The sequence below is a fragment of the Salvelinus fontinalis genome, chromosome 33, assembly GCF_029448725.1.
Source record: "Salvelinus fontinalis isolate EN_2023a chromosome 33, ASM2944872v1, whole genome shotgun sequence".
NCBI lineage: Eukaryota > Metazoa > Chordata > Actinopteri > Salmoniformes > Salmonidae > Salvelinus > Salvelinus fontinalis.
The window spans coordinates 37,075,464-37,102,269 of NC_074697.1; the positions used below are offsets into that span (position 1 = coordinate 37,075,464).

At 42.2% G+C, this 26,806-nt stretch overlaps 2 protein-coding genes across 2 annotated transcripts; both read right to left on the bottom strand.

The window, feature by feature from the left end:
* Window positions 1–3,374: 3,374 nt before the first annotated feature.
* Window positions 3,375–6,986, bottom strand: linc.pou2af1 (lnc RNA pou2af1). The gene is made up of 4 exons (XM_055896023.1): window positions 6,342–6,986; window positions 5,695–5,746; window positions 4,867–5,096; window positions 3,375–4,687 (listed from the first exon to the last, which is right to left on the bottom strand). The coding sequence occupies exons 1-4, from the start codon at window positions 6,447–6,449 to the stop codon at window positions 4,364–4,366; spliced, it is 714 nt and encodes a 237-aa protein (XP_055751998.1). The 5' UTR covers window positions 6,450–6,986; the 3' UTR covers window positions 3,375–4,363.
* A 3,121-nt stretch (window positions 6,987–10,107) lies between these two features.
* Window positions 10,108–17,389, bottom strand: LOC129831595 (POU class 2 homeobox associating-factor 2-like). Its single transcript, XM_055894942.1, has 4 exons — window positions 17,378–17,389; window positions 17,037–17,076; window positions 12,082–12,377; window positions 10,108–11,527 (listed from the first exon to the last, which is right to left on the bottom strand). The coding sequence occupies exons 1-4, from the start codon at window positions 17,387–17,389 to the stop codon at window positions 11,129–11,131; spliced, it is 747 nt and encodes a 248-aa protein (XP_055750917.1). The 3' UTR covers window positions 10,108–11,128.
* Between the last annotated feature and the right edge of the window lie 9,417 nt (window positions 17,390–26,806).

A 26,806-nucleotide genomic window follows, 5' to 3' on the forward strand; every position in this document is an offset into this window, starting at 1 on the left:
AGGGGGTGTTTCCTCCGGCACATTGGTGCGGCTGGCTTCCGGGTTGGAGGCGCGCTGTGTTAAGAAGCAGTGCGGCTTGGTTGGGTTGTGCGGGAGTTGTAGCGATGAGACAAGATAGTAATTACTAGCGATTGGATACCATGAAAATTGGGGAGAAAAGGGGGTAAAATTACAATAAATAAAAACAATTTGATATTATTTTAATGGACAAAAAATGTGTTTTTCTTTCAAAAACAAGGAAATGTCTAAGTGACCCCAAACTTTTGAGCAGTGGTGTATGTTCCAATCATGATCCTATCAAAAAGAGAACCTTAATATATTTTGTGTACCATAATATACTGTTTTTATTAGTTTTACTATGTAGCTGACAGCTAACGCATTTTAAAAGGACGGTTCACCCAAATTACTAAATTGCATTATGGTTTCCTTACCCTGTAAGCAGTCTTCGGAAAAGGGGAGACAGCAATCCATGCTTTGGTTTTGTTTACCTGAATGCATTTGGTGACTGTCCAAAAACATTCAAGTCAATATTCCTCAAATTAGCATGTTTCAAATATCATGCTCAAATCTTCCCGATGTGTATGTGTAGCTCACTTAATTTAGTTTAGGATGATTTGTAACATATATTTGTAACATAGAAGTGTTCTTTGGAAATGAGCACTGGCTATGATGACACAGGCTCTATAAAACAAACAGCACTCCCAGAGAGTAAATAATCTCTTAGCTTCCCATAAATGCCAACTGTTTTAAATAATAGCCTAACAATATCGTATGTTTGGCACGGTTAATAGATAAATTATCTAAAAATAAAGGCTCAATAGCAGTGTTCCGTCATACGGTCTTTAGTGCTGGTGGCTCATGATTTTTGGCATGTGAAAGTGCAGGTTGATCTGGGCAGATCAGGATTAACAAGGTGTAACAGGGGACTTCCACAGAGGACTGTTAATCAGGCACTTGGCCTGAGAGTAGAGGGACTTTGGAACACTGAACACACCCAAGCATTTATTTTTTTATTTTTTTAACTTTGACACATTCCTTTTCACCTAAGTGAGTGTTGACTCTCAGTGCATCTGGTACAGAATAAAACCCAATTTTTAAAAAACACAACAATTATATTTGAATTGGGAAATTGTATGGAACAAATTTTGTGGTACTTGGAAATTGTTTCATTTTTCTTTTCATTGTGTCTTTATGTTGCAAATCGAGACTGGTCAGACAAAAGAAGAAAACTGTCACGTTCCTGACCTTATTTCCTTTATTTTGTCTTTGTTTAGTATGGTCAGGACGTGAGCTGGGTGGGCATTCTATGTTATGTGTTTCTATGTTGGGTTCAATGTATTAGCCTGATATGGTTCTCAATTAGGGGCAGGTGTTTTACGTTTCCTCTGATTGAGAACCATATTAAGGTAGGTTGTTATCACTGTTTGTTTGTGGGTGATTGTTGCTGTTTCTGTGTTTGTTGCACCACACGGTACTGTCTCGTCTCGTTTCGTTTAGTTTCGTTCGTTCTTTTCTGTTCGTGCGTTCATTGTTATATGTTCTCAAGTTCAGGTTTGTTTATGTCGTTTTGTTGTTTTGTCATTTATCAAGTGTGCTTCGTGTTAGTCTATCTTCAAATAAATCATTATGTCTTCATACCACGCTGCATATTGGTCCGATCCTTGTTCCTCCTCAGACGAGGAGGAGAACGAACGTTACAAAAACATTATCCTCAAAATGAAAGATATGTAAAAAGGGAGCTGTAAGGAGGCAAGGAGGAAATATAATAAAAATTAAATGTAAATTAAAAAACTGATCATATAAAATGGAGGGTGGTTCCTTATACCAAAGAGACCAGTATCCCCAATATCGTTCTAATGCATGGAGTTCCTCCAGCCCATAGAGACCTAGCTAAATAGAAAAGACTGACACCAGACAAACTAATTTCTAAGTATGATTAAGGTTGGGATTTCAATACGTAAATGTGTCATTTTGCTGAACTATCCATTTTATGTTAGTGGGGCCACGTTCAGTTGCTTATGAATTATTTGTGAAGCATTCATAGACCTTATAAAGGGTTTATGGGCTTGAGACAGTTAGATGAGCTGAACGTGATGGGCGATGAGGTTGGGGTTCAATATTAGGGACGATGCCTGCTTTGTTTTTGAAAAGCTACACAGTGTTCTTGGGGAACTACCTTTTCATACAAATAACATTATTTGCTTGTACCTAAAATCCTGCCTCCCCTCCCATCCACTCCCACCAATACCAGAACTCAAAACAGTACCAAACCACATTGTCACATTTGTCAGTTAAGGTATAAGACAGCTAATTTAGGCCATTGAGCACCACAGCTAACTTTTCCAATTGTCTGGTATAGAAACCCAGGAACCTATGAGCTGCCAGTAAGAGTTTTACCAGGGTTCATATGTATTTCCTTTCATATACGGTACTTTGAGTGTTTGATTGAGCCTGTCTGGAGTGTGAGATGGGTGAGTTTATACTTTTGGGACTATTCCATTGGTTCAGTTGTGCCAGGCAAGCTCAATCAAGCACAGCAAACGTAGCTTAAAAAATAAACAAATGCTATTTGAACCCAGGTCTGCAGAGGACAGCAGTAATGACATCAGGGCCCAACATTTACTGTAATTGGAGCTCATAGGCCCGATAGATTTCTTATATTTCATATGAAGTTCACCATCAACTCAAGGTCAGGAGAAAGGACCATACTTGAAGACCCCTCTTTCAAATTTTTTACTGTCCTTGTTTCCAGTGTTTGCAATTGCATCTCTCCTCCTCCCCTTCTCCACCTTCAGTCTAGTATCTCATAGGTTATTCTGAGGATCTCCTGATGACACGACAAACACTATTAAGTCCATTCTAATGAATGAGAGCACACCCAGACATGCTTCAGCTCAGCTTGTGTAAAAAGAGAAAAAGGTGCTTAACTGAGGATTTAGAAATCCAAAAAGAAACATCTTACCCCAGGACCCTTCATAAGATCACTATCCCAGAGAACTGGTTGGTTCATGAGTTGGACGTCATAAGAGGTCAAGGACCACAGCAGGTACTGTATGTGCTGCGTTATGCCTGCAGCCTGCATACAAGACAAGGTTTTGATTTTGGATGCGGGCCTACGCTACAGTAACAATGGCTGCTGCTTCTGATCTAAGAGAACATTTAGAATATAAGACAGAAGAGTGATAGTAAACTTCTGGGGGGAAATGTACATTAATAAATTCTGACCTTAAGGTCATATTTCTGATTTGCGCACGCAATTGGCAGCCACAGGATGATGCTTTGCATTACGCAAAACTCGTGCGCATTTATTATACCCCCTTTGTGTGTAATAAAAACATGAAATCCTTACTCAAGTAGTTATTTCCTTTATTTATTCATCTTTTTTGGTAATATGTAACGATATGTTCATTTTGGACAGGCAGGCCTACTTCTATCCCTGCTCAACCCTGCTTTATTTCGGCCTCGGAGAAGATAGTGATCCCGATGCAGAGGAGGGTGCGCTCGGAGGGTAGAGTGGAGACAGGCGTCTCTTGAGTTGGATGTGACCTGATGTGACGTGGACTTGCGTCTGCTACCATGGAATGCCATTTTCCACATCAAGAACGGTCAATATTAACCTTATTGTTGTGTTTTTCTTCAGTTATTATATGGTCTCTCAAATTATTTTTGTAACGACAAGCACTATGCATATTAATTCTCTATTACATTTACATTTTACATTTTAGTCATTTAGCAGACGCTCTTATCCAGAGCGACTTACAAATTGGACTATCATTATCGCTTGTCTATTGTCATTTATCTTTCAATCTAGTTAATGTGGTGGCAGGTGTAGTGGTTTTTATTTGGGTCCAACAAGGGGCTGGTTTTAGCAGTAAATATGATTCAATTACTTGAAAAACTCAATTTAAGTTAATGTTTCTAACTAAGTTTCTGTGTGCATCTGAATAGAGAAAGTAAATATTGAGTTGAAGGGGATGACGCTAATTTCCTTTGGGTAGGCTTTTCAATTATTTTACAAAATGAATGCATCCATAAAAAAATATATACTTTCTTGTAAAAAAGCAGGATGACATCATTAGATGTGTTTTTATATATCTAAATCACAGTCAATAACTAACTAGATAGCTCTAAGCCCATACATTTGCAACATTTATCCAAACTCATGAATTCTAAAAGCACTCTTCCAATCATAACAAAAACAGAAACTCAGAGGAAACTGTGACAGCAAACAGTCCGAAATGCAAAGCAGGCCTACATCTTAAAGCAAGTGCCACAAGTGCAACCGTTTGACATCGAGTTACAGACATTGTTTTCACTGTACATTCTACTGTATTTACACAGAAAACAAAGACCGAGAGGATCTTTAAAGGTAGCACATCTCTGAACTTGACAATTCCCGCCTGAAATAGCTGGTATCCACAGGCGAGGCGTGTACACAGTCTGTTGTGCCATAAATAGCGTATTCTGGAGTGGAGATGCTCTCCTGGGTACCCGACCAATGGGACAGGCAGTAGCAGTGCTGGAGGTTGCAGTGCTGGTAGTGGTAGTGCTCTGGAACAAACCCATAACTCGAGTCCATTCTGTTCGGAGAGTTGTAACACGACGAAGAGTAAGACTCCTGTGGCGAATAACTATTGTAATCGACCGGACTTGACATATTTAGAGAACCTGATGGTGAGCTGGGAGCCTGAAAAACAATCCAGAGGAGATGTGCATTAATATTGTTGTACAGTATAACCAAACCATGTTCTATTCCGAGCCAACTCTCTGGACGAACAAACAGCCTGAGCTTTGTCAAATATTTCAGCTGACGGCTGGTAATTGCAAAGACAGGTGATTGCGCAAGGGAATTTGAATAAAGCATACCATGCCATTGACGCAATAGTCCATATTCAGGGAGTGATTTTCCTGGGGCCAAAGTTTTGTTGAGGTAGCGGGATGCACAATACCACTGCTGTAGTTCTCGCTGGGCATCATCATGCTTATCAATTGTTGATTATCGAAGCTTTCCATCTGAACGTTGCTGTCTGGAAAGGCCCGCGGCTGAAAGCTGCCGTTGGAATTCATCTCTTGAGGGAAATAATCAAAATAATGGCCTATAGGAATAAACGAGAAGGATCAGTCAGAGGTTGCATACATAAACACATGCAGGGGCCATTTAAAAAAGTGAATACTCCAGAAGTGATGTCACGGCACCACCAGCCAACAGCTAAAAAAACACATTTGAATGCAAGTTTATAAAAAGGTCCCAGTATATGTTTCGAACTATTTTCCTGTGGTCGTTGATTCTCCATGTAAGTGTCAATCTAGATATTTACCTGACCGAATCTGATGTGCAATTCAGATTCTATTTTATAATAGGCTTATGTGGTGGATTTGACAGCTATTTATCTATTTGCATGTATGATGCATAATGCATTGCCTTCTGTCTTTTTGATCGACGCTTGTTTCTTTGATTATGGTTTACTGCAACGCCCCCACTGGACATTTCAAAAGGATTTTACTGTACTTTACTGTAGGCTACATGTATTTTCGTTTGCAGGTTTGGATACAGTCAAGAGCATTACTTTTTTACTACAGAACATTGATTCTGGACTTTCCATGGTGATGCTTTACCATACAATCATTGTGCGATCAAGACAATGGAATGCTGTGTATAAATACTGACTAATATATGGACATATTTCAACGTACCTGGCAAAGAGGAGGAGACGCAAACATCCTGACTCGCCAAGCTCTGGGATTTCTATTCATTTAGGAAAAGAAAAAAGGAGAGATACAGAGAGAAAACATAAGTCCCCATTGATTTACAACAGTAAAGATTTTTGGGCTGGTTCTTTTTTATCCCGGGAAAATACCATGTATACCGTCAACTAACAAGTAGCCTACCACCCACTGTATAGCATAATAATGGCATTTGCCGATTTGTTTCTTTTTCTTCTTCATTTCGGAGGGTTGATTGAGTGTGTGTGTTTGTGCCAATTGTTGCCAGTTGCCATAAGGACATCATAAGGACATCTTTTCTGATTTATGAATCTGAATGTACTGTAAAATATCACATAAAACAGCTGGTACAGTTCCTACAGGAAAACAAGTCCCATTGTTACTGCTAAACGATTATCAACTGATAGGCTACTAGAGAACCTGGTGGTTAATCATTAATGAGGCATGGAACTTTGTGTTTGGGGTAAGGTTGGTAAGGAGGAAGTTACTGCAATGGGGATTTCACGGAGAGAGCAACACCTCCAACTATGCTGAGACTGTGTGTGTATGTCCTTGTGTGTGTGCCCCCCGATGCGTAACAGTCAGAGCGAGACGAGAGAGAGTGAGGTGATAATTACCATTCTAACAGTTTTGATTGCTGTCTGGAGAGCTCTCTGCTGTTGCAGCAACTCTTTAACAGTTGTCTTCACCCGCACGCCCTGGTACACCTTTGGCTTATCTGTCATAAGAGAAAAACATTGTATCGATGTTTACTGTAAAACAAAAAAAACGGAATGCTCCCAACCCTGCCTCTCTCGAGCACTTTCACTGTCTGCTACATACTTTCACGCAACAATTAAGTCGGCCTACTTAATCATTAAAAAACATTGGAAATTTATAAAAATTATAAAAAACACACTGATACAAAAGACGGTTTGTATATCAGGGTATTTAATGTAATGTATTACACCTAGCCTTATTTGTGAATAATATGAACAAACGACTGTCCTTATGCATCCCTCAAATGTTGCCCAAGTTATTGTATCAGTTATTGTATCAAAGTTGCCCGTGCGAAAGCCAGAAATGTCCTATTATTGTCCTACCTAGGTCTATAGTCTCTTCCCCGTAAGCTACCTCTGCGAGAACCTCGCACTGCGGAGACCGGGTTTCGAGTTTCACTGTCAATACAATGGTCTTGCCTTCACACTCATTTCAAGCACAACGGAAACCTGTGCTAAAATGATACTGTGAGCGTAACTTCACGATTTTATTTAGATAATATATTTATTTTAATTCTATACATAGGCCTAAAACACAGATTAGCGTTGCGTTCCATGAAAGGGTCTGATAGTAGCATATTCCGTGAAAGTAGGCAAGTAAAGTTACGCTAAAGGTTAAACTGGCAAACAGCGGCCTCGTAAGAGTCAATAACAAAGACACCAAAGGACTCCACAAATCCGGCAAAAATGAGGTGAAAATTGAAGATTTCGCTTGAGAAATTCGTCCGATTATAAAAGTAAGTTACTTTTACGCACTGTACTTAGCCTACATATCGTTGGTCGGCTATCGGATAACAATATGAGCTTTAGCCTACCCAAGGATAAATAAACGTTTTTTGATGATATAATTATTCCCGTTAGCCTATTGAAGCTCCAAGCCTGACAATTACGCAGTAAAACAATTCAGTTTTATGTAAAACTCATCCATCGAAGCAGGACTGCATTTTAAATTAAATTGTACACTAATTTAGTCTGTACTAGGCCGATAGGTTAGAGCCGTTGCCTATACCCACTCTTAACACATGTGTTAGTGCAGTAGCATAACTTTTGGATTTTTATGCTAAAATGAACGGTACTCATATATGTACGCCTTCAATTGTATGTCATGGCATATTTACTTCTAAATATAAGGGGGTATAACGTTCTACTCCAATGACTAAAGTCATTACAGAAACGACGCCACACAATGGTAGAACTCATTAAGGCAGTCAGAGACTGCAAAATTGGCGGTAAAGGTGATTATATAATAGCAGCTGCCTCGGCAGAATCTAAAGAGGTGTGCTTGGCTGTCAACCCATCCTTTTAAATATTCACATACTGAAATGTCAGATCATGATTTGTCTTAAATGTGGCAAATAGTAAAGCTGCCCAAAATACACATCCCACTGATTACTGCTTAAAATGAGCATTTGTAAGTTTACATATTGCAGTGTAATTACAATGACTACAATTACAGTTTAATCGACAAGAATAATGCAAATAAAATCGCGTTTGAGTTAAGTTATCCTCACGCCCTAACCTGGGCAAAGTGGCCCAAAGTAGTGATGTTTAAGAAATAAGCAAAACACTATTTTAAAACGTTGTTCGATTCAATTGAAAAATATTGTAATCGAAAATAGCATAAATCATGCAGGTAATAGGATAGTTTCCATTACTCTTTAGTTAAAACATGAATTACATTCTTTATCTCTAAGGTTTTCATCAGAACCTCGCATTTCCCATAGAAACTGAAACAGCATGTTGTGCAATGTCAATTATTTCCAATCGTTTTGTTCTAACATTTATATTTCTTTCTTTCTTTCAGGAATAACGTAAAAGAGAACCATGATCAGAAGAAAAACGAATTATGAACTTACCAGACATGTTGTAAAATGTAAGAAAGAGTCCTGGAAGAAGAAAAGTTATGAGATTCCACAATGTCCTTTTCTAGCTCAGTTATATGGGCTATAATGAAATATTCATAAAAATCCCACAAATTCTCAACACACAAGTCTTAAAACTGTCTCAGAGCATACAATAATATCCTAATATAGCTAGGGATGTATTAGTTTGTGAAATTTTCTCTCCATGCCTACTTTTTAAAACCCCTAGAACTCAATGATTTGACAATGATTTGATTGCGCGTTACTTTCAATTTGAATATTCAAAGGCTACACAAAATACATATTTTTCAGTATAAATCAATACATATGTACTTAAAATAACATTCCATTTAATAGAATACAGCACTATTTTATACCCAAACCGAAAAGAAATTGATATTTTAAACATTTTATCCATCTTTTGCCAATCTGGCCATCAGTCCCCCTTCATAATGAGGCCCTACAGGAAAGTAACGGTAAGATGCTCTATCTAAACATCACCAACCATTACACATCGCAGATCATATGTATTTCAGGATGGATAAGCACATCAACACGTTATGACCATACATTTTTAGTCTTATTTTAAACAACAAAATATTAAATGTCTCGGCTGTGGGCGTGGCATGTAGTAGCAGCCATTTCTGCCATCACTGACTCCATTGCTCCTTCAGCAAGTGCATGCTCCCCATCCCCGGAGCTCACATCACCCATGTGTTACCAATTATATTACAGTGGTTTTAGCATTATTTTGTTTAGTTACATTAATTATATTCATTATTCATATAACTATCTAGACTGAACGTTTCAGTCATTCACATGTGAAACCTGATTTGACATCTCAGGGCTAGGCTACTTTATAGATAGCCTATAAAATATATAGAGTGTATAGACTATCTATAAAGTAGCCTAGCAACATTAGAATCCAGAAAACGTTTTACAAATGAGTTTCAATGCAAAAACTCTGTTTACATATGTCTGATATAATTTGAATTCTATGAGGAGACTCCTTGATTGCTCTACTTGTGAATCCTGGGCCTACTTAGATGTGGGCAAAGTATTTTCAATGTATAGACTTATTGGAATAGGGTTACTGTCCATGCCTGTTTTAATGTATAAGAGTTTACAACTTAATACATATAATATGAACAAACAACATGTTATCAGAAGGCAATTTTCACTCAAATATTTTAAGAAAACATGAGCACATTGCCTTAGCGAAAACCGTTTCCTAGAAGTTTTCTTCCATTGCCATTGTTAGCCTACATTTGAATAACAATTTACAAAGATGTCAAACAATAAACACAAACATATACCTAGTTTTAATTAAAATAGCTTAGCTTTCTGTTTTGGGGTATCATATATCATTAACATCATTCATATATTGAGAAAATAGACACACTATATGCCCAATACAATCTATTGCCTTTCCTGATTTATACTGGTAAGGGCCTATGCAATGATTCTACCATGTAGGTTTAAAGCCCATCATCTCCAATGGGTAGTTGAATTGGCGTCTTGACCAACTTCTCACCTTCCATAAAGTAGGACCTAGGCCCATTATCGTAACTGCCAAGAATATTATGCTAGTGTTCTGATATAATATCTAACGTTACAATGTTTTAATTTTTCTTTTCTGGGGTTGCAATTTCCTCCCCATACATTACGCTGGTATCGTAAGAAGAGGTAACATGAAACAACTGCGCCATCTAGAGTAGGATATACGTAAGTGGGCTCTCCGTCTTAATTGAATGTAGTGGCAAAATCGTATTTTTTTTCATGTGTAATTTTAGCAAAAAATATGTTTAATTTTCATGCATTTATTGCAGTCTCTTTTATTATATTGGATTTATAATACACATTCTACTGCCCAATACATTATCTATGTTGTTTATTTCTTGAAATGAAAAGCAAAACACAGGAACTGGGAGTATGGTAAATCACTTGCATCTATTGACCAATTCCGTTCCCTGCTTTGTCTCTGAATGTAAAATATTCAGGTATAGATTCCCACTCACTTCTTGAAGAATCCTGTAGATGGTCATCTCTGATTGTCTTTCGTTATATTCAAGACTTTTCTTTGAATTGTCACTGCTGCCTATTACTAGTAATGAATGCATTGCAACAAGCTCCTAAAATATAAAAAACAGAAACAAAAAAACATACACATTCATTACCAAAGCTTCACAGAGTAAAGGCTCACATGAAGCAGATACAGTTGGATAAACTCTGATTTGGTTATTAAAGCTGACAACAAGATGCGATAAAGTAAAGAAGAAGGGTAAAGTAAAACGACCTTTAGCAAAAAATAAATGCTCATTGCAATTGTCGCAATGGCAGTATATCAATAAAAATTATGCTTTCCTAATATAATGACTATATAAAAGCACATCTATTTCAAACATTTGAACACAGGCACAGTTATTCTAGGTCTAACCACTGAATCCTAACTGGTCCTTTACATTGTCACGTGCCCATGCAAAGGGTTCCCACTGGGCACAGAGGTCAATTCAATGTCTATTTTACGTTGGTTCAACGTAATTTCAATGAAATGACGTGTAAACAACATTGATTCAACCATTGTGTGCCCAGTGAGTTAGTTCTTACATACCATAATGTCACCAGGGGACTTAGGAGGGTCAAATAAGGAAACGTTCCACTTTGTACTTCTTTAAAAAGATTAGCAAAGTCTACAAAGTCAAATATTTGGACGACAAGGAGCTGAGTGACTTGCATCTGCATTGTTTTGGTTTTCTGTGAAGGACAGGATGTTTCCAAATGGATTTAATAAGACCTCCGAATCTCATATGGCGACCAAGAGCTTCCACCATCTTCTTTCACCCACGAGTGCGTGTCACTATGTGTGGCGAGGGTACTGTCAGAGTCCTCATTAGCTAGAGGGGCCATCTTGGAGGCTAGGTCATTGGAGACAGTCATATAGGAAGGGCATGTGAAAGTGGAGGCAGCAGGGTAAGAGGTGTGGTAGTGTACTTCTTCTAGAGGGTGAAGGGCATAGGGCTGTGCCGAGGCCATGGAGGAGCTACGGGTGGAGCAGCGGTACTGTGAGGGGCTCCCAGGAGGGTCGGGGCTGGGCAGGGAGACTGGAACAGAGGTCAGGCCGTCTGCACACAAACCCTCTCCCTGAGTCACTGGGTCTGCCACTGGCTGCTCCCACGAATCTCTCTGTAGGAGCAACAGCCAGAGAAAAGAATAGAGATGATGGAGAAATTACTCTTGTTTGTTGGTTTTGCCGATTGCAGAATGCCCTAAGATGTATGTGTAACAGATGGTTTGGAACCATGCTCATGTGATGATTAACCTTGCTGGAGACCTGAAGACATGTCGGCTCACTGAGCTAATGTCTAGACTTTATCTCAGTGAGCTAACAAAGCCTTGTAGCGCACAGATCTGGGTTTGAACCCAAATCAGTAACATCGGGACACACTTCTCACCTGTGGAATTAGATTAATTTTTTCCATCATGCTTGTGTGAAATGTGTGCTCATTTGGATGTACCCTACCCGTTCCAGCCCCCATCCATATTTACATGCTTTGCGCCATCTCACATCACATAAAAAACAATAACACATAGGGTGTGTTTCCTGGATTTAGCTTAGCCTTGAACAATTCTTAGTCCAGGATTAGACTTTAAACCATGTTTGAGAAACTGGCCCATAATGTAAAGCCATATCTCAACAGTCCCATTCCATCACTAGTACTGACCACAGAGTGACTTACCAGGAGAAAGTGGGGGGACTCTCCAGAGAAAGGTGGTAGCAGAGTGGACAGGGCTGAGCTGGGGAAGATGGAGCTCCCTCCGGTGGTGAAGGCTGCACTACGGTAGTCTCCGAACGTTTCCGGGTAGTAGCTGTCTATGGCGGACGGGTAGCCAGACATGGCCGATGGGTCACAACCTAGAGGCTTGCCACCCAGGGATGAGGAGTAGACCTCGCCCGAGAACTGCTTGGGAGAGAAGTCCGAGTCGGAGATGAAAGGTCGCCTCATGCCGTAGTAGCTAGGGATCATGTGAGACCCTGTTGTAAAGAGAACCAGGGCGAAAACATTAGTAATAAGTGGTCCTGTGTGGCTCGGTTGGTAGAGCATGGTGCTTGCAACGTCAGGTTTGTGGGGTACGATTCCGGCTGGGGCCACCCAAAATGTATGCACATGTAACCGATGTGAAATGGCTAACTAGTTAGCGGTGGTGCACACTAATAGAGTTTCAATCGGTGACATCACTCGCTTTGAGACCTTGAAGTAGTGGTTCCCCTTGCTCTGCAAGGGCTGCGGCTTTTGTGGAGCGATGGGTAACGATGCTTCGTGGGTGACTGTTGTTGATGTGTGCAGAGGGTCCCTGGTTCGCGCCTGTGTTGGAGCGAGGGGACAGACTAAAGTTAAACTGTTACATTGATGCTGTTGACCCGGATCACTGGTTGCTGTGGAAAAGGTCGAAAGGGGGGTGAGTGTAACCGATGTGAAATGGCTAGCTAGTTAGCGATGGTGCGCGCTAATAGAGTTTCAATCGGTGACGTCACTCGCTTTGAGACCTTGAAGTAGTGGTTCCCGATGCTGTAACGATGCTTCGTGGGTGACTGTTGTTGATGTGTGCAGAGGGTCCCTGGTTCGCGCCCGGGTCGGGGCGAGGGGACGGACTAAAGTTAAACTGTTACACACATACTACTGTAAGTCACTTTGGATAAAAGTGTCTGCTAAATGGCAATACTTTACTTGTAGGGAAGGGGATACTTAGTCAATTGCACAACTGAATCGATTCAATGGAAATGTATTTTCCACATTTAACCCAACCCCTCTGAATCAGAGAGGTGCTGGGGGCTGCCTTAATCGATGTCATCGGCCCCAGGGGTGGAGTTTAACTCCTTTGCTCAAGGAGAGAAGGCAGATTTTTTCACCTTGTCAGCTCAGGGACTCAAACAAGCAAGCTTTCGGTTACTGACCGAATGCTCTAACTGCTAAGCTACCTGCCACCCCATCTAGACGACCTGTCGTCCCATCTAGGTGACCTGCCGCCCCATCTAGGCGACCTTCCGCCCCATCTAGGTGACCTGCCGCCCCATCTAGACGACCTGTCGTCCCATCTAGGTGACCTGCCGCCCCATCTAGACAACCTGTCGCCCCATCTAGACGACCTGTCGCCCCATCTAGACGACCTGTCGCCCCATCTAGGTGACCTTCCGCCCCATCTAGACGACCTGTCGCCCCATCTAGGTGACCTTCCGCCCCATCTAGACGACCTGTCGCCCCATCTAGGTGACCTTCCGCCCCATCTAGGCGACCTTCCGCTCCATCTAGACGACCTGTCGCCCCATCTAGATGACCTTCCGCCCCATCTAGGCGACCTTCCACCCCATCTAGACGACCTTCCGCCCCATCCAGACGACCTTCCGCCCCATCTAGGCGACCTTCCGCCCCATCTAGGTGACCTTCCGTCCCATCTAGGCGACCTTCCGCCCCATCTAGGCGACCTTCCGCCCCATCTAGACGACCTGTCGCCCCATATAGGTGACCTTCCGCCCCATCTAGGCGACCTTCCGCCCCATCTAGGCGACCTGTCGCCCCATCTAGGCGACCTGTCGCCCCATCTAGGCGACCTTCCACCCCATCTAGGCGACCTTCCGCCCCATCTAGGCGACCTTCCGCCCCATCTAGGTGACCTGTCGTCCCATTTAGGCGACCTGCCCTCCCCATCTAGACGACCTGCCGCCCCATTTAGGTGACCTGCCGCCCCATCTAGACGACCTGTCGTCCCATCTAGGTGACCTGCCGCCCCATCTAGACAACCTGTCGCCCCATCTAGACGACCTGTCGCCCCATCTAGACGACCTGTCGCCCCATCTAGGTGACCTTCCGCCCCATCTAGACGACCTGTCGCCCCATCTAGGTGACCTTCCGCCCCATCTAGACGACCTGTCGCCCCATCTAGGTGACCTTCCGCCCCATCTAGGCGACCTTCCGCTCCATCTAGACGACCTGTCGCCCCATCTAGGTGACCTTCCGCCCCATCTAGGCGACCTTCCACCCCATCTAGACGACCTTCCGCCCCATCCAGGCGACCTTCCGCCCCATCTAGGCGACCTTCCGCCCCATCTAGATGACCTTCCGTCCCATCTAGGCGACCTTCCGCCCCATCTAGGCGACCTTCCGCCCCATCTAGACGACCTGTCGCCCCATATAGGTGACCTTCCGCCCCATCTAGGCGACCTTCCGCCCCATCTAGGCGACCTGTCGCCCCATCTAGGCGACCTGTCGCCCCATCTAGGCGACCTTCCACCCCATCTAGGCGACCTTCCGCCCCATCTAGGCGACCTTCCGCCCCATCTAGGTGACCTGTCGTCCCATTTAGGCGACCTGCCCTCCCCATCTAGACGACCTGCCGCCCCATTTAGGTGACCTGCCGCCCTATCTATGCGACCTGTCGTCCCTTCTAGGCGACCTGTCGTCCCATCTAGGTGACCTGCCACCCTATCAAGGCGACCTGTCGTCGCATTTAGGCGACCTGCCTCCCCATCTAGACGACCTGTCGTCCCATTTAGGCGACTTGCCTCCCCATCTAGACAACCTGTCGTCCCATCTAGGCGACCTGTCGCCCCATCTAGACGACCTGTCGCCCCATCTAGACGACCTACCGTCCCATCTAGACGACCTGCCGCCCCATTTAGGCGACCTGCCGCCCCATTTAGGCGACTTGCCTCCTCATCTAGACGACCTGCCGCCCCATCTAGGCGACTTGTCGCCCCATCTAGACGACCTGTCGCCCCATCTAGGCGACCTGTCGCCCCATCTAGGCGACCTTCCGCCCCATCTAGGTGACCTTCCGCCCCATCTAGGTGACATGCCGCCCCATCTAGGCGACCTGTCGTCCCATATAGGCGACCTGCGGCCCCATCTAGGTGACCTGCCACCCCATCTAGGCGACCTGCCGCCCCATCTAGACGACCTGTCGTCCCATTTAGGCGACCTGCCCTCCCCATCTAGACGACCTGCCGCCCCATTTAGGTGACCTGCCGCCCTATCTATGCGACCTGTCGTCCCTTCTAGGCGACCTGTCGTCCCATCTAGGTGACCTGCCACCCTATCAAGGCGACCTGTCGTCGCATTTAGGCGACCTGCCTCCCCATCTAGACGACCTGTCGTCCCATTTAGGCGACTTGCCTCCCCATCTAGACGACCTGTCGTCCCATCTAGACGACCTGTCGCCCCATCTAGGCGACCTGTCGCCCCATCTGGACGACCTACCGTCCCATCTAGACGACCTGCCGCCCCATTTAGGCGACCTGCCGCCCCATTTAGGCGACCTGCCGCCCCATTTAGGCGACTTGCCTCCTCATCTAGACGACCTGCCGCCCCATCTAGGCGACCTGTCGCCCCATCTATACGACCTGTCGCCCCATCGTGGTGACCTGTCGCCCCATCTAGGCGACCTTCCGCCCCATCTAGGTGACCTTCCGCCCCATCTAGGTGACATGCCGCCCCATCTAGGCGACCTGTCGTCCCATCTAGGCGACCTGCGGCCCCATCTAGGTGACCTGCCACCCCATCTAGGCGACCTTCCGCCCCATCTAGGCGACCTGCCTTCCCATCTAGGCGACCTTCCGCCCCATCTAGACGACCTGTCGTCCCATCTAGGCGACCTGCCGCCCCATCTAGGCGACCTTCCGCCCCATCTAGGCGACCTGCCTCCCCATCAAGGCGACCTGTCGTCCCATTTAGGCGACCTGCCGCCCCATGTAGGCGACCTGCCGTCCCATTTAGGCGACTTGCCTCCTCATCTAGACGACCTGCCGCCCCATCTAGGCGACCTGTCGCCCCATCAATACGGCCTGTCGCCCCATCTAGGCGACCTGCCGCCCCATCTAGACGACCTGTCGTCCCATTTAGGTGACATGCCGCCCCATTTAGGCGACCTGATGCCCCATTTAGGTGACCTGCCACCCCATCTAGGCGACCTGCCGCCCCATTTAGGCAACCTGCTTCCCCATCTAGGCGACCTGCCGCCCAGGTACAATACATTATGATGATTTTAATTTATTGTAAGATTTGTGCGAAAGGTGCAGCGGTCTAAGGCACTGCATCTCAGTGCTAGAGGCGTCACTACATACCCTGGTTCGATTCCAGGCTGTATCACAACCGGCCGTGATTGGGAGTCCCTTAGGGCGGTGCAGAATTGGCCCAGCATCGTCCGGGTTAGGGTTTGGCCGGGGTAGGCCGTCATTGTAAATAAGAATTTGTTCTAAACTGACTTGCCTAGTTAAATAAAGGTTAAATAAAATAAAATATATAGATGACACACTTATAATGTAATATTATAATCTCATAAAATCCTGACTAAATAACAAACATTTTGAGTCAGTAAAAAGAGACATAACATATTGTAAACCTTATGAAGGCTCATAAAAAGCCTGCAGGAAAACATTTCTACTGGGCAGTAGCTATCAGAACAAAGCATACAATATAATTGGAGTACACATTCATAGCTCTGGTGGTTACTGTTAACAACGAAACAAGCCTTCACAAGCCTTCAGCAGTAAATTGGTTTTATTCTACTTTTTCAGAACTTTGCATGTAAATGTGACATTTAAAAGCTGTCTATAATACTGTACCTCCCTTACCTCAAACACTATTAGGAGAGTTGATAGGTCAAATAATTACATCATTTACGCAGAGATTTTTCTCACCTGGCATTTGAACAAATGATGATTGGCTGGATGTTCCTCCCTACAAATGAAAGAACAGACAAACATAAACCCCTGGATCCATGGCATTATGAGAACAGGTCTGATTGTGGTAACACATATCATGCCACCACACACGCGCAGAGGAAGGCACAAGCCGAAGCGTATGTCAGTGTGTGGTCTATTAAGACATGTTGGTAAGATATAAAGAAAATTAAAACAAAGCTTCAAAAATTGCAACTTACAGTGCATTCGGAAAGAATTCAGACCCCTCGAATTTTTCAAGATTTTGTTACATTACAGCCTTATTCTAAAATTGATTAAATTGTGGGGGGGTTTCTCACACAATACTCCATTATGACAAAGCTAAAACAGGTTTTTAAAAATGTTTGCAAATGTATTAAAAATAAAAAACAGAAATATAGCATTCAGACCCTTTGCTCAGTACTTTGTTGAAGCACCTTTGGCAGCGATTCCAGCCTCAAGTCTTCTTGGGTATTATGCTACAAGCATGGCATACCTGTATTTGGAGAGTTTCTCCCATTTCTTCTCTGCAGATCTTCTCAAGCTCTGTAAGGTTAGATGGGAAGTGTTGCTGCACAGCTATTTTCAGGTCTCTCGAGGGATGTTCGATCGGGTTCGAGTCTGGGCTCTGGCTGGGCCAATCAAGGATATTCAGAGGCTTCTCCCAAAGCCACTTCTGCATTGTCTTGGCTGTGTGCTTAGGGTCGTTGTTCTATTGGAAGGTGAATCTTCACCCCAGTCTGAGGCCCTGAGCGCTCTGGAGCAGGTTTTCATGAAGGATCTCTCTGTACTTTGCTCTGTTCATCTTTCCTTCGATCCTGACTAGTCTCCCAGTCCCTGCCGCTGAAAAACATCCCCACAAGGGCCTCCCGAGTTGCGCAGCGGTCTAAGGAACTTCATCTCAGTGCTCGAGGCGTCACGACAGACCCAGGTTTGATCCCGGGCTGTATCACAACCGGTTGTGATCGAGAGTCCCATAGTGCGGTGAACAATTGGCCCAGTGTCATCCGGCTTAGGGGAGGGTTTGGCCGGGGGGGCTTTACTTGTCTCATCGTGCTCTAGCGACTCCTTGTTGAACAGTGTTTCCTCTGACACGTTGGTGCGGCTGGTTAAGCGGGCGGGTGTTAAGAAGTGCGGTTAGGTGGTCATGTTTTGGAGGATCCATGACTCGACCGTCGCCTCCCGAGCCTATTGGGAAGTTGCAGCGATGAGACAAGATCGAAATTGGGGAGAAAAGGGGGTAAAAAAACATCCCCACACCATGATGCTGCCACCACCATGCTTCACCGTAGGGATGGTGCCAGGTTTCCTCCAGACGTGACTCTTGGCATTCAGGCCAAAGAGTTCAATCAGGGTTTCATCAGACCAGAGAATCTTGTTTCTCATGGTCTGAGAGTCCTTTAGGTGCCATTTGGCAAACTCCAAGCGGGCTGTCATGTGCCTTTTACTGAGGAGTGGCTTCCGTCTGGCCACTCTACCATAAAGGCCTGATTGGTGGAGTGCTGCAGAGATGTTAATCCTTCTGGAAGGTTCTCCCATCTCCAAAGAGGACCTCTGAAGCTTTGTCAGAGTGATCATTGGGTTCTTGGTCACCTCCCTGACCAAGGCCCTTCTCCAGCTGATTGCTCAATTTGGCGGGTGGCCAGCTCTAGGAACAGTATTGGTTCCAAACTTCTTCCATTTAAGAATAATGGAGGCCACTGTATTCAATTTCGAGTCTCATAGCAAAGGGTCTGAATACTTAAAAAAGGTATTTCAGCTTTTTCTTTTTTAATACATTTGCAAAACTTACAAAAATAACTGTTTTCACTTAGTCATTATGGAGTATTGTGTGTAGATTTATGAGGAAAAACATTAATTATTTTAGAATAAGGCTGTAATGTAACAAAATGTGGGAAAAGCCAAGATGTCTGAATACTTAGCGAATGCACTCTATATCCAAGTGATGGTAACACTTTATTTGGATAGTCCATCTGTAGATGCTCTACAGACTATCTACACTCTTAGAAAAAGTAGAATCATATAGGTTTCTTCGGTTTGTCCCCATAGGGGAAATCCATAGATTAGGGCCGAATGCATTTAATTCAATTGACTGATTTCATTATATTAACTGTAACTCAGTAAAGTATTTTAAATTGTTGCATGTTGCGTTTATATCTGGTGCACCTGTGTATTGATCATGCTGTTTAATCAGCTTGTTGATATGCCACACCTGTCATGTGGATGGATCATAATTTTTGTTTTAGTAAAAATGACACAATCACACTTACACCACTTTACAGAATTAATTCAATTCCTGAATCAACACTATAAAAGTTACACTGAAAAATCAACACTAGGTAACACTGGCCAAGTGGCCAATTTGCTGTGTACCGTACAATACACTGCTGGTTCACTCAGACTCCATACTATTCTCCTACTCACTGCTCAATAAAATAACAGAAAATACTTGTTTGAAAAATGTTTATCTTGGCAAAGATATCAACTTTGTCAGTAGTGTATATGTAAAATGATCAAGGGAATACCAGATACATTTACAAATATTCACATATACTGTAAGTACAATTTAAAACATTCTCACATCTATCTTTTTAAACTGATCAGATTACTCAAACTCCTGATGTTAAAGTTTAAACATTGAGGTAAACACTAATTCTCAGGCACTATTCAAAAGAATAATACAAAAAATACAATTAAAAAATCTTATTCAGATTCAGAAGGGTTCTACATAGAACCCTTCTTCCCTTCCAAAGAATCCTTCTTTCCTTCCAAAGAATCATCAAAGAACCCTTTCTTTAAAAAACAGTTCTTAGCATGAAAAAAGTTCTGGGTAGAACACGTTGCCTTATAAAGAACCCTCGTCTTCCAAAAAGGGTTCTTCAGATGAAAATTGTTCTTGGTTTACCCAATCTCTCTGCAAATAACCCTTTTGGAACCCTTTTTTCTAAGAGTGTACAGTAACATTTCAACTATCTATCTCCTAACCCTAGCCCTTATTCTAAACCCAACCCTAACTGTAACCTTAGCAAGCAGTTGCTTATCAACAGATAGTCAGTTGCTTATCAGTAGATAGTTTGTTGATAGTATGATAATCTGTAGAGCAGCAACAGATGGACTAGCCCCAAAAAGTGTGACCCAAATGAATGCAGGCCTTTTTCATGTTTGATGTGAACACATAACATGGACAGTAACAAAGTGTACAGTGACATTCTGTGAAAAAAAGTCATGAACATTATCATCATAGACTGGAAAAAAACATAATTATCTTTTATAGCAGTGTCACGTTTACGATAGCATTACGAAGAGCTTATAATGCAGAAGTCAGAATGATTTATGGGGTTTAATACACTTCTGAATGGCTTTATTATCCTCCTGGGTGCCGTGGAGTCTGAAGTAAAGGTATACTGTAGAAAGGACGTGTCTTTATGGTGTCTACGGTTATTGAAGACAGATTTTGCATGACATTTACAGCAAGCTTGTTAGAATGTATAGTATAAATGTTTGTAGGGTTAGAAAAGGGATATATGCTTACAGGGATTTGTTTTAAAGAGACACACACACACACAGCGAGGGTTAGAAAGGAGGACAAGCTCTCTTTTGTTTGCATATTGCAAACATGAAAGAGTTGATTTTAAGGCTGTGTTGGCTGGAAGGCAAGCAAATTTTGAGGGTTGGATTTGAATACAATTTGCCCATGCCAAGACTTCCCCATGTGGACCAGGTCAATGCCTCAGTGCTTCTCTGAAGGCTGCGTATGGAAATCATGTTGTTAAAGCCTCATGTTCTCCCAGTTCACAGCAAAGCACCTGATGGAGAGACACAATAAACCTGCATGGGGAGGCTAACAATTACCCAGGGCCGTTTCCAACATTTTGGGGGCCCTAAGCAAGATTTTGTTGGGGGGCACAAAATAAGAGGAAAACTGCTGATGCACTACCAAAAAAAATCATAATGATTGAGGTTTCGCTAATGCTTTGAAAAGGTACTGCAACTACCAACCAACATCCCCAGACACAGGTCTTAATAAAGAGATGATCTGTGAAGCATGTTGGGCTGCAATGTGTTGTATGACAGTTACATTTTTATATGCTGCCGTATTTGGTGAAAAGGCTGTCCTTAAGGGAAACCAGTTACCAGTCAAAATGTTGTCCTTATAAGAACAAGAATTTGGGGGCAAACTAGTGTGCAGATATTTTAGTTCTACATGACTATTTACTCTGATTAATTATTTTAAGTGTGCATACCCGAGTGTTTACAATTGAAAAGTACTCTTTCCTCCACAATAACACAACAGTGAAGGTACACTGGTTAGCCGGCTAGCCCTAATAATGCCCAAACCTCAGTCAGTTTTGCATATAGCATAGTAAGTGAGTAAAGAAGAGCTGGCTAATACCATTTCTCTCTCAGCATTCCTTGAGGTCTAGGTCTATGATACAACACATATCTTACTTGTGCCACGATATTAGAGTAATGCACAAATTAATAGAGCAGTGTATCTATGGTGATATCTCTTTAATATTCTTCTTTATGATACTTGAAGATCATTATTACTTGAGATTGTGTAAGATGGTCTTTGTCCTGTCATTGAGGCAGCATGCCTGTTGTCAAAGACATTTCCCTTTGATTTCTATGGGTTCATGTTGTGACTTGAATTGAATCACTTTGTGGCTAAAGTTTGCCAATGCCTATCAATGGCCTTTCTCTCCAGGATAAAAGACTGCAAACTAGAATGAGAGAGAGAGAGCATAAGAGAAAGTCTAGGCAACCTTTAGATAGTGTGGCCCTGTTATCTGAATGTGTCTTTAGTCCGTATTGTTCACCCATGAACCTGGGTACACAGGTACACACCTCTCATGTGTACAAAAGAAGACCGAGAATCTACTAGATTAAAACATAAACACACAGTATCATTGGATATATAGTATAATTTTGTCTTTAATCACACAAATCCAATCTAATTTTGCGTTAAGTCAAAACTGTTGATGGCATAGTAACACTGGGGTCTTACCAATTCATCCACAAGATGTTCTCTGTAACTCTGAGTTAATAGTATTAACTTAATACTGTGAATAAAGAATGACAGAACTCAAGTCTATTACATTTTCGCTTTCAAGCAGAGTTTTCGGTGGTGGCATTGGCAACATCGATCTAGTTTTGTTTAGGAAAACAATGACTCGTCATTATTAAGCAATAAGAGCAGTACTTCCTGGTGTTGTGATCTTTGCTGCAGTTTGCTTTGGACACATTGCCCCCTGAGAAATCCTTTCCAACCTGGCTTTGGCAAACCTGTGACATTTTTGCAAGAGCAATACATAACATTACTATGAATTTATTATTCAAATGTTTTTGGAGGATAAATGACATATCACATTTAACGCAATCTTCCTTTTATAACTAGATTCAACACTACATTTAGTATTGTTCTGCCACAAAGGTTGTTTCTTGATATTCAAAACAAACTGTAATCTGTGGAGATTTAACATGAATTTAAGTGGGGGGGGTTTTCTACAAAAATGATTGATGTTTCTGAAGAGCCATACAGTCCAGACATGGAAGGATGGTCACAGGGTGTGAAAGCATGTCTTATGGCTTACGATGTTGAAACTCATGGCATCTACCTCACAGTTTGTCTATCCCTTATCAGGATCTGTCCATGAAGAGTGTAGTTACTGTCTAGTGAGTGCCAATGGTAAAGGTAACAGAAAACAACTGGAGTCCTGTAAAGGGCATTGACAGGTAGCTTGGGAGATGAAAAACCTTTCCTGTTTGCTCAGGCAGATGTCTCATAGGCCGATTTCGCTGTGTCTGAGGCAACAATGGCTAGCTTGTCTGCGGCCTGCATGGAGAACAATATCGGTCGGCAGGTGTGCGAGAATCTGACTTTGCATAGACCAACCTGGCAGACCGAAAAGGGTTTGTGTTAGCTATCCTCCTCACGACTGCTAGAGTTCATGACCATTAGCCATTGCGTATTATTGTTGTCCTGCTCATTGTGGGGTTTTCATGGGTCTGCTTGGCTTTGTTTTTCTCTCTTAAACCCAATGTTCTGGTATTTACCCATAGGCTTAGCTTTCACTCATGGCTGAGAAGTGGAGAAATAAAGATACACTGCCGAGGGACTTATAGGTAGACATTATGGTCATGATTCGTTAGTATACAAAATAAACCCAAATGTAAATAAGGCTGAAGATTGAAGGACAACACCCTATTGTCTCGCCAACAGACATCAACTGTCTGGTTATATGTCAGTGAAAGAAAGAAGACAATACAAAAGCGAATCACACTTGATGTACTTGGAGTACTCACACTGTTTCTTGGTCCATTTGTTTGACTTTGTCGTTTCTCTGCCAGTAGATCTTTCACTGTGTGCTTTACCCTCACCCCTTGATAGACCCTTTTAGAATACTCTGGAGAAAAAGAGAGAGAAATATTTCACACACACACACACACACACACACACACACACACACACACACACACACACACACACACACACACACACACACACACACACACACACACACACACACACACACACACACACACACACACACACACACACACGTGCGCAGAGATATAATTGACTCATTATTTGAGTGTGAAGTAATACAAGTTAATCCATTATTCTACACTCATTATTCTGTGGAGGTTATTGAAAACAACCTCCATCCAGTACACTCCTAACACAAGGATAGCCTACAATTGTAGTTATATTGATACAAAGGTTTAACATTTTGCCTCAAGTACATTGCTAGAACAAATTCTATGAACCTCCTTGAAGTATATGAAAAACAGGCTAGAAAAACTATTTTTTTCAGGAGGCCTGAATTAAACATAGGAAAGGGGAAAGGGGATACCTAGTAAGTTGTACAACTGAATGCCTTCAACTGAAATGTGTCTTCCACATTTAACCCAATCACCCTCTGAATCAGAGAGGTGCGGGGGGCTGCCATAATCGACATCCACGTCTTTGGTGCCCGGGGAACAATGGGTTAACTGCCTTGCTCAGGGGCAGAACGACAGGTGTCAGCTCGGGGATTCAATCCAGCAACCTTTCGGTTACTGGCCCAGCGCTCTAATATGCTATTCACTTATTGTGTTCTCTGTTTTGGATCACTTATATTGTAAGTATTTTTTAAATTAGCTTGAAGTAAGTATCTCCAAATTGTACTTACTCAAAGTAAAATATAAATATAACACAAGTACAATATATTGCTGGTTATGTATTTTTCAGATAACATACTGGTCCTGCTTAGTGCTAGTCCTCACTCATTCCTACAAACATGTATTCATTTGAATTTTCACAGTTTTATGCATAGCTGAATTGCCTTTTGGGATATGTGTAAAGGGCATGGAAATTGTCTTTGGCTTTGGTCAATGCAAATGCAAAAAAGCTATTTAGTACAAACGTCATTGTCTAACAGTGATTACATTTTTATACACTGGATAGCCCCTCACACATTTTAAATAGTCTAAATAGCCCTAGTGATAGAAGTATCAAAAGTATCAATATTTATTTGTAAATACACCATAAATCTCAACAGCAAATATGTCTCCAGCCTGATTTGTAGGCAAATCCCCCTGAACATATTCCTAGTGAGCATACTATAGACTATATTTGGAATTTAACATGCAAAAGGAAATCACATGCAAAAAAAACAGTACAGTATGTAAAAGATCCCAGCTTTATGAATGGAGTCTTAAGATAAGTTTCTATTTTACTATAGCCATCATATGGCCAAACAGTTTTGAAATTCAGAAATTGTTGTTGGATCATAATGATATCATTTTCTAGGTGTTGCAGTTTGATATCTAACTGAATTATTTATGAATTGAAAAGAGGGTTTGGGTACCGGAAATCCAACACCAAAACAATATTTGCATACTATTCAGCATCATCATGTCCTTTATGCTTTGCACTAGTCACAGCTAAGCAATGCCATCTTTAGATATAAATAATAAACATTCATATTTATGTTGATATGTCACACTGTTACCATATTTCCCGATGCAGTACTCTACAGTACTATACTTTCAGTTTTGTTAGTATGAAAAATACAATCCAATACAACAATCCAATACCTTACAAAGCACAATGTTAGCTTTACAGTACATTTCATTCATTCACTTTGTTTATATTGAAGGATACTAGTCAATTCCAAAAACAACAATGGCATAAACCAGATTGTTATGCTAGTTGACAGCATAAATCAATAACAAATAAAATATATATTTTTTTAATTATGTCATTATCACCCCCTTAAATAAGATGGCATAAAATGTCTATGAATGATGATAGTTTTGTCAAAGCAATATACTATGGAAGTATCTCATAAATGATTATGAATCAGTGTTATGGTTGCATTTAGCCTTACCGGTTTCCATGATGCTGCAGTTTCAGGTCTGGTACTACAAAGATTGAGAAGGCCAATCCTCTATTCCAGTGAAAGTGTAGCTGTACCAATGCTCAAAATCATACTAAAGACAAGCCTTTTCCACCTCTGGAAACGTTTACGGAATCCTTCGCACACTCCACTGATGGAGAATGTATGGAGTTTTTCAAATGACCTTTTTCCATGCAAATGATTGGTAGGACGTTTTTTGACTATTTGCATCTACAGTCTAGATTAGAGGAGAGCGTCTAAGAGACTCATCGGAAGGCATTCTATTTCGTTCCACTGAATCATGTTGTAATAGTTCTTTAGGTCTATTTTGGCTACCACATTTTTACACACTATCAATGTACAGTAAAATCTTGAAATGATATATCAAAGATGTTTCAGTCACACTTCAAGTAAAGGAAACAGGTTTAACGATTTAGTTTCCTATTTTGTTATGAGCATGTTTGAGACCTTATGAAGTCTCATAATAATGTGTTATGTAATAATGCATTATACAGTGGGGCAAAAAAGTATTTAGTCAGCCACCAATTGTGCAAGTTCTCCCACTTAAAAAGATGAGAGAGGCCTGTAATTTTCATCATAGGTACACTTCAACTATGACAGAGAAAACGAGGGGGAAAAATCCAGAAAATCACATTGTAGGATTTTTAATGAATTTATTAGCAAATTATGGTGGAAAATAAGTATTTGGTCACCTACAAACAAGCAAGATTTCTGGCTCTCACAGACCTGTAACTTCTTCTTTAAGAGGCTTCTCTGTCCTCCACTCGTTACCTGTATTAATGGCACCTGTTTGAACTTGTTATCAGTATAAAAGACACCTGTCCACAACCTTAAACAGTCACACTCCAAACTCCACTATGGCCTCCACTAAGGACACCAGAAACAAAATTGTAGACCTGCACCAGGCTGGGAAGAATGAATCTGCAATAGGTAAGCAGCTTGGTTTGAAGAAATCAACTGTGGGAGCAATTATTAGGAAATGGAAGACATACAAGACCACTGATAATCTCCCTCGATCTGGGGCTCCACGCAAGATCTCACCCCGTGGAGTCAAAATGATCACAAGAACGGTGAGCAAAAATCCCAGAACCTAGTTCTGACCTAGTGAATGACCTGCAGAGAGCTGGGACCAAAGTAACAAAGCCTACCATCAGTAACACACTACGCTGCCAGGGACTCAAATCCTGCAGTGCCAGACGTGTCCCCCTGCTTAAGCCAGTACATGTCCAGGCCCATCGGAAGTTTGCTAGAGAGCATTTGGATGATCCAGAAGAAGATTGGGAGAATGTCATATGGTCAGATGAAACCAAAATAGAACTTTTTGGTAAAAACTCAACTCGTCGT